Source organism: Apostichopus japonicus, chromosome 23, assembly GCF_037975245.1.
Source record: "Apostichopus japonicus isolate 1M-3 chromosome 23, ASM3797524v1, whole genome shotgun sequence".
Taxonomy (NCBI): domain Eukaryota; kingdom Metazoa; phylum Echinodermata; class Holothuroidea; order Aspidochirotida; family Stichopodidae; genus Apostichopus; species Apostichopus japonicus.
The window spans coordinates 7,811,944-7,824,677 of record NC_092583.1 but is presented as its reverse complement, the minus strand read 5'-3'; the positions used below and the strand labels follow the sequence as shown (position 1 = coordinate 7,824,677).

General features: G+C 39.9%; 1 protein-coding gene and 1 pseudogene across 1 annotated transcript; one reads left to right on the top strand and one right to left on the bottom strand.

Moving 5' to 3' along the window:
- Window positions 1-6,921: 6,921 nt before the first annotated feature.
- On the top strand, window positions 6,922-8,536 carry LOC139964911 (uncharacterized; annotated as a pseudogene).
- Window positions 8,537-8,538: 2 nt separating this feature from the next.
- On the bottom strand, window positions 8,539-12,678 carry LOC139964682 (uncharacterized). Its single transcript, XM_071966507.1, has 4 exons — window positions 11,405-12,678; window positions 10,902-10,964; window positions 10,289-10,366; window positions 8,539-9,383 (listed from the first exon to the last, which is right to left on the bottom strand). The coding sequence occupies exons 1-4, from the start codon at window positions 12,675-12,677 to the stop codon at window positions 9,142-9,144; spliced, it is 1,656 nt and encodes a 551-aa protein (XP_071822608.1). The 5' UTR covers window position 12,678; the 3' UTR covers window positions 8,539-9,141.
- Window positions 12,679-12,734: the final 56 nt, after the last annotated feature.

Here is a 12,734-nt window from a genome sequence, read left to right as displayed (position 1 = left end):
TCACAACAGCTACCTTATGGAGACGGTTAGGTGTCCTAACATAGCCTTGTGGAGACACATTTCCCTGTGGAGTCATTTTGGCCGTCTCCACAGGGAAAGTGACGATAATCAAGCCAGTTTTACAAGAAATTTGCATATTTAGGTAATTAATATGTATATTTGATGTACTTTACCATTTTGAGTCCTATGGGATGCTAAAATATTGGAAATGACATTAGTTACAAGCATTTGAAAAAATGTCTCCAGTAGGCAAACCTAATGGAGACTTTGAGTGTATCAGTGTGTATCTGTGTATCAGCTGGAAAATTTCTAAATCCATTGTTATTGAACAGTGCCCTCAATTTAGCTTTCCTTATGGAGACACGTTTGGTGAGCTTACTTGGAAGTGTAATACTTCACCAATATGAATTTTAACTGTTTGTTCTCGTTTGTGGCTGACAATTCTTTGTTTGAGTTTAACATTTGAAACAATCAATTCATTTACCAAATTTTTTGCCAGGACACAGCAACACTGAATATGAACTTTTTTGACTCCTGCTAGGTCATGAGAGCCATATCAAAAGGAGGTTCATAAGTGACCATATCAGATTGTGCTAGTTTTCCAACACTTCTAATACCCTTGTCTGGGCCTGTTAGTTGGTTTGTCTTTCTTAAGCTCTTTCACTGTTTGGTATTTGACCTTGCATTCCAGTATTTTCATACCAGTCTAGAGAACATACAAATATACCCAGGGCCAGGAGAAAGGTACATATTTAATTAAAAAATATACATGAGAGATCAACTAACAGGCCACCACTCTGAGCCATGCCGTAGCCCTAGCAGCTTTGGTGATATACAGCCTATGAAGACGGAGGTCAATCAACTAATTGAAACAGTTATGGATGTGTCCCCAATATATTTTAGTCATGCCTGATTTTCATTACAGATCTAACAATTCTTTTCATCTAAATATCCTTATGTATGATAACATGATTTTGTTTTGAAAGCTACTTCAAGGATTGTACCTACAGTACTTTATTGAAAGTTCCTTACAATAAAAATTTGAATGCATTTCATTTGGTACCAAACTCAAATATACACAAATATTGCTTTCATGATGTTTCTTTCCCAATTTATTCTGTGAATCTCAAATGATCAGGAAATAACTTCAAGGAAAAACATTTTATAAGGAACAATATTTTATATAAATCAACACAATTCTAATTTATTTTTCCAAATTGGTGACATTTAATTACAATGAAATTGGCTGTACAGAATGAAACAACTCTGGTTGGCAGTAAGTTTAGCCATTAACAGTAATGGTAACAAGTTCAACTTTGATTATGTGAATACATTTTGATTTGCAAATACCTCTATGTAAAACAAGCTTATCACATATTTCAGTTTGAATCTCAAATGATCAGGAAATAACTTCAAGGAAGAACATTTTATAAGGAACAATATTTTATATAAATCAACACAATTCTAATTTATTTTTCCAAATTGGTGACATTTAATTACAATGAAATTGGCTGTACAGAATGAAACAACTCTGGTTGGCAGTAAGTTTAGCCATTAACAGTAATGGTAACAAGTTCAACTTTGATTATGTGAATACATTTTGATTTGCAAACACCTCTATGTAAAACAAGCTTATCACATATTTCAGTTTGAACTGCATTTCATAGTATTTAATATCTTTAAAATGATACAATCAATTCAACAATTTCATAATGCTCTATTCTGTAGTGTATCAGTTTCTGCAAATGCAATCATGATGCAAGTGCGGGTTTTGATGTCCTTAACTAGGCCAGAAGTACTTCACTTGTCTGAACTAACATGTTTACGTAAGTGATTTAGCAGTCTGGATTCTGGTTTAATGGTATTTTTGAGAAGTGGCTGATTTAATTTCATTCGAAGTAAGAACCAAACAATGTAACAAATTTTTAGCCAGTCTGAAGTTATTTTCTTGAACCAAACATAACCTACATGTTATGAAATATGTTGTGTATTACAGTACTCAATGATTGGATTCTGTAAGCATGAATTATAATGGTGACATGAAGATACACAGGGGAGAAAAGAGATATTTAACCATGGGAAGAATTCAGCAATACCAAACACATTATGAACATACACTGGACAACAGATGTTGACCTATGTATACAGAAGCTTAAAGCAGAAAATATACCAAGTATATCCCAATTCTAATAACACACAAAACACCTGTTGCAATGAAATGTACAAATGTTGTGGATACAGTTTATGAGTAGCTATGATGATGACTTTAAAGAGCAGCAAATCATATATGGATAAATCCAATGCGTGATTCATACAGGACATAATTCCAATAAGGTTACTTTTTAAAAGTTAATAATTGTCAATTCATAACAGTATTAAAATTCATTCACAGAGCAAAAATTCTATTCAGTAATTCATATTTACAATAGCTTCAATAAACAATAGTACTTTATCAGTCTAATTTGTTACAAAAGAAATGTTTTCAAATAATGCAAAATGTTACCCAAATACAATTATTTTGTACCCATTGAATATCAAGGTTTTTATGTAATACAAAATATTTCATTGAAGACTGTTACAATGTAAATCACTACACTTTATATTTCAAATTTAAAAAAATATCTAACATTTTGTAACCATCAGCTTATTTCAGAATTCAGTCATAAAATCAAGGAACATTCATGTGATCTTTCTCACTGACAAGTTTGAAAGGTACAAAAAGGCAAACCGGAAATGACAGCTTGTTAAGTTTGAAATTCTTAGTACAATAAACAATAGTACTTTATTAGTCTAATTTGTTACAATAAAATGTTTTCAAATAATGCAAAATTTTACCCAAATACAATTATTTTGTACCCATTGAATATCAAGGTTTTTATGTAATACAAAATATTTCATTGAAGACTGTTACAATGTAAATCACTACATTTTATATATCAAATTTAAAAAAATATCTAACATTTTGTAACCATCAGCTTATTTCAGAATTCAGTCATAAAATCACAGAACATTCATGTGATCTTTCTCACTGACAAGTTTGAAAGGTACAAAAAGGCAAACTGAAAATAACAGCTTGTTAAGTTTGAAAATCTTAGAACTGTATAGTTCAAAGTGATACTAACTCTGTTGAACTCAAGCAATCCAAGTTTAGATGCATTATCATATATTGGTAAGTCTAACAGAAATGTGTAATTCTGGAAAAATGTGAACTGGGGATGTGACACTTGTGGTCACAAATCAGACTGCGCTGACTATATGAAGAACTTTCTATCGATACATTTGTGGGTAGTCACTGATATTTGCAAACAACATAACAGATGGTTTGCAAGTTGATTCCCCTATTGTAAGAAACACGTTTAAGGACATGTACACACTTTCATTCACATACAAGTAAATTTAAGAGTTACAGTTTATACACTAAAGAGGTCTCAGTGCCAACTAATATGGTCTGTATTGAGATATTTTAATTTGGAGTGCCTAAACATATTGTGGCATTGTTTGGTGAGCATATCTTGCATGAAATTGGCATATTATGCAACTTACAGTAGGCGTACTGAAAGGGCTAATCAAATTAATAAGCTGTCTTTCCACTACAGTGTATATGACATTTGCTTGTGTTAGTACACTGGATAACTTTCAGTAAGTTTCAGTAGGTTTCAAAATCAGAATATGCAGGTCCATATCCAAGCAGAATAAGAAACACAATGAGGTTTTGCTGGCTTCATTGCACTAGACTTCTGCTTGTGAACCAGAAATAGCTGTTACAATATAATGGCCCGAACCACTTTGTTGATTTACAAATACACTATGGCATGATAAACACAGTTCATTCCACTGTACGTGGCAATACACACCTCCACCAAAACAATAGGGGTCTTGTACTTAATGTGATACATCCACACACCAAGTATGTGAAATATAATCATTCCAATTGTTAGATATCATGTAAAAGGCTTTTCAGAGTTTGACCTCTGTTGACCTCAAATGAGATTTGACCTCACAAGCATCAGGATTCTTGTACTCAATATGGAAAATCAATATACCGTGTAGCCTATAAAAAGTATCTGTGATTTCTACCATAAGAAATAATGTTTTGAAGGTTTTCAGGCCTCGACAAATGTTTTTAAATGTACTCGCTATTTGGCAATCATTACTAAGCATCTACTCGCCAAAACGCAAAATTCACCAAAGAAGTGATTACAAAAATACTTACATAGACATTACATCCTAATAGTGTAGCAGCATAGCAAACCTATTGTGCATTTTGTGATACAAGCACCAAATTTTGCACACATGAACATTAACATATTGCTAACATTTTTAGATATTGGGCCACTGAGAATTCTCTCTTTATGTCCGCCATATTGGATTTCAAAATGGCCGCCATTTGAAATCTACATTTGCGATTATCTCTGAGTCAAATGCTGCTATTGACTTCATTTTGGTGTCTAAATGTATGTTTTTTGGGGCAAGGAATCCAATGGTAACAATCTGCATTGCGTATTTTTACCAATGGGCCGCCATATTGGATTTCAAAATGGCTGCTTTACATTACATGGGCGCTTCTCGATCTCCCCTCACCTGTTAAGCGCGCAAGATTTGCGTTCCGGTTTCCGGTGATTTTCAAAAAATCCCAAATCCTACACCGAACAACCCCCAGACCTGGAAAATAGCTTGTTTGAAAGAGGACAGAATAAGCTTTCATTTGATGGTTTTTTTTAGGGGGGGGGGGGGTTAGTGCAGGAAAAACCAGACAAGATGAGGAGACGGCAACAGTATTCAGATTGGCCGATCTTGTCCACCTCTATCAGTCCAGAATGGAACAGCTTGGAGTGCAGTTCGACACAAGACTCCACTCCACACGACTGAAACAGAGACTGCTATCTCAGTTTCCTGACATGAGGGCACACACCAAGGGGAGAGACATCCTGATGGCATTTGAAGAAGATATCGGTGCTGCTCTTGACAAAGCCTGCGAGCTGGACAGTGATAGTGATGCAGTCCATTTTGCCCGTGCTGCACACATTGTTCGCCGTCACATGTTTGGAGAAGCCAAGCCCTTCACAGGATTCCCTGGAGGATGTCAAGATGTGCCACCGTTGCTGCTTGCCCTAGTCAGCATGATCCTAGAGGGACCCAGCATCAAGGACCAGATGGCAGACACTAACCCTGCAGCAATTACCGCAGGCCAGGTACTGAAGTTCAACAGCGTAAAACACAAGCGAACACGTTGCACCACATCATCCACCTGTGTCAGGCACAGTGTTGCACAAGAGACCCCACTTCCAACATACATCGGGATGATGTTGCATGCTCATACATGCAAGAAGGAATTGGTCGACAGACTGTCACACCTTGGCCTGAGCATCTGTAATGATAGAGTGCTCCAGCTCTCAGCACAGATGGGCAACAATGTCTGCCAACAGTTTCACAGAGAACAAGTGGTCTGCCCTCCGAAAATGCGTGGCGAAGTGTTCACAACTGCCACTGTAGACAACATAGATCACAACCCTAGTGCAACAACATCAAAAGACTCCTTCCATGGTACCGCTATCTCCCTCCTACAACATCCTTCTTGCACTGGTGAAGGAATAAATCGGAGCATCGTCGTTGCTGGAGAATCTGGGGATGCACGGTCCAAGACTGTCGCCCCTTTGCCGCACTATTATACTGATGTACCCCCTGTCACTCGCAGCATCAAGAAGTCGCCTGTCCCAGCTGCTGGAGTTGTGTCATTGGCCAGAGGGAGGCTTCAAACAGCAGACTGATGAAGAATACCAATGGCTAGGCAATGCAAAACAAGTCCTGGAAGACAACACTGGTACAGTGGACAATGAAAACAAATCTTGGGCTGCATTTCATGCCAGCCGACAGCCACCAGATGCTAGAGTCATCTGCCCCACGTCGCTGCTTCCACTCTTCCTGGAAAGTGCCCACACTGTGGCCATGATCCGGCATTCAATGGACGTTGTGAAGAAAGCTGTAGAACACCTGAATTCTGGACACCAGTGGTCACCTTGGAGCAGCCACTGTTTGCTTTGGAAAGCAGATACAGTGGAAGTGGCAAGAGAGTTATGGTGAAGACCACATAGTGGTGATGTTTGGTGGTCTCCATATAGAGATGGCGGCACTGAAAACACTGGGGGACTGGCTGCAAGGGAGTGGTTGGGTGCAAGCACTTGTGCAAGCCGAGATTGCGACAGCAGGGACAGCAGACTCATTCCTGCGAGCATCTCATGTCTTGCGCACAAGAAGAGCACATCAAGTGACTGCAGCAGCACTGTACATCCTGCAACACCATGCCTACAACCACTACTGTCTGGGAGAAACCAGGGATGCAGAGGACCTTCCTGCGTTTGAAGACTGGTGTCGCCAGAGACGAGACAACATCCCCCAGTTTCGCTATTGGGCAACTGTGCTGGAACTAGAACTGTTGGTTCTAGTGTATGTGCGTTCTCTCAGGCAGGGATCGTTGATGATGTACCTCGATGCTCTGACAGAGCTGGTCACCTGGTTCCACGCACTAGATCATACCCACTATGCTAGGTGGATACCAGTGCACCTGAAGGACATGGCCTAACTCACTACCAAACACCGGGACGTAGCCAAAATTCAGTGAAGGCCATTTCACAGTTCAGAAACACAGAGGGTGTTCTCTTCAATCCCGATTGACCAGGCACATGAGCAGAATAATGCCTGCATCAAAGGAGACGGTGGCGCAGTTGGGCTCACTGACAACCCTAGAGCCCTTCGTCGCTGGATGGTTGCGGGACCAGAAGTTGCTAGGGTGATCGAAGAATTCCATGACGGGAACCAATACTGGAGACGCAAACAGCAGACACACGTCATCATGATCAGACGCCAAGTGTACAGGCCTCATTTGTGAAAGATATTCGCTCTCTCGTTGGTGTCATAGAGGAGATGGGCAACCCATTTGAGGAGAACAGTCAGGATCTAGTCACACTGGACACAAAGGACATCGCAGGTCCTGCAGCCATGGAGACCGTGATGAATGCCAAGAGGATTGGCTAAGAGCAGTTCGAGGCTTCCACCAGAGAGTGTCTGTTGGACAGAACAAAGGCATTGGACGACCCCATTCGTCGTAACAAGCTGAAGGTGTTCAGCACTTCCACTCCAAGAAACCAGAGCAAAGGTCAGCAACAGCTCGCCTCCGTCAAGAATGATCGTGAACTCTTCGCACGCCTGTACATTAGCTGCCAAGGGATGGAAACCTTAAGGAGTTCTTTCGTCACGAGAACCAGGCATGTCCTCCTGCACTGTCTGCTGGTGGAAACCTCTTCACTGGTACCAAGAATGATCTCATCACATGCTTGGAAGAAGTCTCCAACGCCAAGACAGAGACTCCTGTCACTACCTGTATAGTGTTTGATGGAGCAACCATCGTCCAGATGCTGAAGCCGGCTGCATTAAAGACCTTTGAAGAGTATGCACATCAGATCTTCATCCCATATATATCTACGAAGCTGCAAACAGTGTCACGCCTGGATCTGGTCTGGGATACTTACCTTGCTGATTCACTGAAAGGTAGTACACGTGCAAAGCGGGGACAAGGCGTGCGGAGACGTGTGGTGGCCAACGAAGCCATATCAGGAAACTGGCAGAACTTCCTACGAGTGGACAGCAACAAGACCGAGTTGTTCAGGTTCCTCTCAGCAGCTCTCATGGAATGGTTTGACCAGGAGGACAAGCAAGCATTGACACGGCCAGGAGGAAACTCTTCGCAAGGAAGAACGATGTGCAGCTGATCCCTCCAACGAAGGCAGCTTTAGAGGAACATGTCAAGAGGGCAGTGTATCAAGGTGGACATGTGTGGGGTCAGATACTGCTGCCAGCACCAGAGCTCCCTCCACCAACCAACTGGGGTTGGTCAATGACTGGAGGACACTACACACCATACTGGACCAGACTACCTGAGGCAGCTCACAGCTGCATTGAGCTGGTTTCTTGCAAGTGCCAGAAATGGTGTGTGAGGCGCTGCAAATGCAAGAAGGCTGCCCATGAGTGCACAGCCCTCTGTGTGTGTGAACGGGACTGCACATGACGATGAGTCCACAACATACATGTACTTGTGGCAGTGCTGAACTTGTTAACATGACACTGTTTATGTACACGTATCTTCAGTACCGATATATACCTAGCCTCAGATGCCAAGTAGGCTGAGGGGGCTGCAGCCTCTTACCAGGCTGCAGCCCCCTCAGCCTACCTAAGAATTGTGCATGGATTGTGCATTGGATTGTGAAATTGGTACCATTGGATTCCTTGCCCCCCAAAAAACATACATTTAGACACCAAAATGAAGTCAATAGCAGCATTTGACCCAGAGATAATCGCAAATGTAGATTTCAAATGGCGGCCATTTTGAAATCCAATATGGCGGACATAACGAGAGAATTCCGAGTGGCCCAATATCTGAATATGTTCGCAACATGTTAATATACATGTGTGCCAAATTTGGTGCTTGTATCACAAAATGCACAATCCTTTTGAATATTTGGGCTAAACCGCCCCACTATAAGGAAAACAAATAAAAATATTACATTTTGAAAAATACAACGAAGATAGGGTGGCTCCTGTTACATTAGGGCTCCACTAGTATACTCTAGGCACTGTATGGTTATACAGTGTACCCAATTAAGTAACACAGTAGCAGATGTGGCCAGGGAGGAATAATGGGTGCGATCCCTTCCCACCCCCCCCCCCACGGTTTTTGAGTACCCCTACAATTTGGCCTCTGGTGACTCCAAATGACTATTGACCTCCATAAAAACAAATATGCTTATAATGAATGTGTCGCAACTGTATACTAGATATGAGATTGGTCCAAGCTTCCCTTCTTGAGGTATCGTGCATACAAAGTTTGCACATTTTGACCCAAAATAACCTCCATATAAACATTCACTTCCTCTACTTAATGTGGTACTCCTTCACACGAAATACAAGATTAATACAAGCTTTCCTACTTGAGATAATGTGTTTACAAAGTTTTCACAATTTGACCCCTCAAATGACCTGGACCTCTACAAACAATAGGCTTCTTCTACTCAATGTGATACACCTACTAATTAAATATGAGATTGATCCTAGCTTCCCTTCTTGAGATATCGTGTTTAGAAGTAAGATTTATGTTTCATTTTGTGTTTGCTTTTTCACTTTACTGATAATGTTGTAGCATTTAAATTTAATTTGCCTCCATGATCTATTTTGTAAGTTCCCTTCCGCTAATCTGATGCACTCTTCACAAGCATCCTTCCCAGGCACTTCTGAGGCCCGTATGTAAGTTCCAAGGTGTTTCCACACAGCCTGGTTCTCCTGTTTTGTCCACAAAGTCTTGGACGTTTTACCTTTAGCTTTCTTGCAGGGATCTGTTTAGGATTAGAAACAGATAGAAATTCAATGCACAATATGTTTTACACACCAAGAATTCTTAAGTTCTATTAAGGATCAGTCTGTGGACATAAGTTGTACAAGTCACCACTTGAACTTTGAACTGACATTTGCAATAACTGTGACAAACAGGACTGACACAGAAGGAAGGCACTGCACCTCATTACATTTGAAGTTCCATTGGGTGCAAATTTGAATGAATATGACCAGTTTGTGTAGTACAAAAGACTATTAAAGTTAAATGTTAGAAGTAACAAGCCAGTGTAAACAAAGTACATATTATGTAGGATTAAATAGACAAGTCTTTGGATAAAACATGCAAGTACTGTGCATGATAATAGTGTATAAGTATCATGCACTTATGTTTAGAAATATGAGCATTCCTTATTTCCTTTTAGTAATTAGCATTTGCTGGATCTGCCAAATAGTAACAATTAATATAAAAACAATTTATTAGCCTGCCACTGCAATATAATTTGATATGCCAGTATCAGAAAGAATTGATAATCCAAGGGTACTCTTCTGCGCTGCTCTCTGAATAGTACTGATATGGTGATTATTGCTAGCAGTTCACAAGTCTGCTACACGTTTTGAGAAAGTCCATTCTTTTGTTCCTTAATTGGATTTTATAATATGTTAGTGGCTACACCTTTTGCTTTGCCAAAGTCTTCAGCAGCCATGCAATCAAAGGCAATAAAACATTCCTGATCATTTGTCATCATGACCCTTCTGTTGTTCCTATCCATAAACAATATGCCTAAACACAAAGACATCCCTCTTTTTGTAGCTCTAAGTGTTTCTGTCTTTCACTTTCTGTTGAGCCCCAGTGTTGTGACAAGCCAGTTAAAAGTATGCTAACCAGTGATATGAATATTACACTTACATGAAGAAGCACTGATGTCTTCATCAGCTACTCTCTTGGAAGAACTTGGCTTACTTCTATTTTCTTCATCAACTTCACCTACAGTAAATGTGAAAATTGCAAAGGTTTCTTGCCATTAATGCTTAATTATTTATTCTTAATTAGTTTTAATTGTAGGCTTTGCATGCTGTAAAGTCAAGGAAGGCTGTCACAGGAAAAACGTGCCAGCACATGATATGTGTGCAGTGTGGCTGATGACTTAGGTACACTTTGTCTTAAAATGTGAACTGAATTCATGTGTCCCATCATCAATTCAATTCATGAGAAATTGTTATTCCACCAATAGCACTAAATGTTGTCTGCACATGACCACCTCATATCAGCTACATTTTTTTTTCTTTTCATGTACTTAATTTTATGCTATGATCATTAATAGCTCATTTTATTGAGAACCTCAATGTGAAAAATAATACCTCTCACAGGATTGAAGGGTTGGCACCTAAATTCATTCTTGGGTGTCAATCTTGTATACTACAGTAGAATTATGAAAGTATTGCATTGCGAACAAACAAATTATATCTGAATCAGGCATTAGCAACATGATTTGAATATGTAATAGTAGGAAAATTTATACCATTGCATATTGTCTCCTCATCTTCATTATCTTCAAGGTCAAGCAATTGTTCCTCTGGAAAATCTGCAAGATGAATGGGTTATCAATTAATTCTGCTATGAAAGCTGATTTGTTTAAGAGAATTGCTGAAAGTTTTGTAACTTAATTCTACAGAGTGTAAACAAGCACTCCTGACAACATAAAAGAAGGCTGAGTGAAACATAGTTTTGTATCGAACTTTGACCAATACTGCAGTAGGTATTTAATAACATTATTTTCTGGTTTATACTTCAGTGTTTGGTGAGGTTTTCCAACACTTGGAGCAAACATGAGAAAATAGAAAAGTATCTCAGAGTCTTTAATATAACCCCCCCCCCCCCTCCATAATTTACATTAGCTGCAAATTTGTAGACATTTAGCTTTTAAGACTTAACTGCTATCAAGTACCAACATTGTGAAATGTACTAACACTTCTACAGTTAATGTCAAAAAGACAAAGCATTTGAATATTAAGGCATGTTTACCTTCTAGAGTAAGCTCAGTTAAACTCTTTCCAGTCCATCTGCCCACCTTTCCCTTCTCAGTGAGCATAAGCAGCTTTGCGACTTTGGTTAGTTCTAAGGCAGATTCATGGAGCCTGTAGTACTGACGATGAACTTGGACATCATGTCCGAGATGTCTCGCTAACCAGTCAAGTTCATTTTTCTTCAAAGCGAGTACTTGGGAGACAGTTGCCAAGTACTTTCGCATGTTGGTAGATTTGATCTTCTCAGGCTCAGCCAGATCAACGTCCTTGACAATTTCTGATAAACAGTCGTTTGCACGAATAAATGACAATGATGTTCCCATGGCAGCAAATAAAAATGAGTTCTCATGGGCGATTGATACTTTGCTTCGCAGTTTGATTAGCTGTTGGAAAACCTGCTGGCAATCTTCTGGAATGATAACTGGGACTGGGGTTCCCCGTTTCCCCCGAATATACACCAAGTCCATGGCAGTCAAAAGCTTTTGCTCAAGTGAGGTAAAGCTGTCCTTCACTTCCTGAATTCCAGCATCTGCCCAGTTTGGTCGCTCTTTGTACGCTTTTATGGTTAGTTGTGACAACTCACCTGGTCGACGCTTATTGAAAAGAAGCAACCGCACCAGACACAACTTTTGCAGCCTCTTATAGATTTGATTGGACACGTTCTCCACAATTTCTTCCATGGCCAGCTTCAACTGTTGTGACACATGCTCTGTAAGCTTCACTAGATCTGAAGTCTGGGGGAGATTTTGACCTTTGTTAAACTTTCTTTCTCTCAGTGTCGTCAGTGCTGTGCAAGACATCTTTACACCCCACTCTTTCTCATGCAAGAATAGGTAGTCTTTAGCCTCCTTCTCCAAGTTTTGATCACCTGTTCTCAGTGCCCTGCACATCTTGATGGTGGCAAGTTTTTTCATATCATGGCCCAGCTTGAGTACTGTTGAAGGCTTTTCGTATGAGGAATTACCTGTTTCTGTAATATCCTGTCCACCAAGGTTGTTGGCAGCTTCCAGTATGGCATCAAAACATTTTGGCTTCAGAAAATCACTAATAAATTCACCCTCATTTGGACAAAGCTTGCGAAGTTCATCCACCATCCTTGATGATGATAACATCTTACTTGAGACAATCGATTTCCTTTGTCCTCCAACTTTCTTTAACCAAACATTACCCAATTCTAATATGGCACCATCACTTTTTGCAATTCTGGATATGTTGCTACTCCGCATCTTTGCTAATACATGCCTCTTCAGTTCCTCGCTTGCACCGGACATCTTTTTGTTGTTTGCAAGGATTTGTGACTGAATTTGTAATTCCCCTTTTCCACTCCC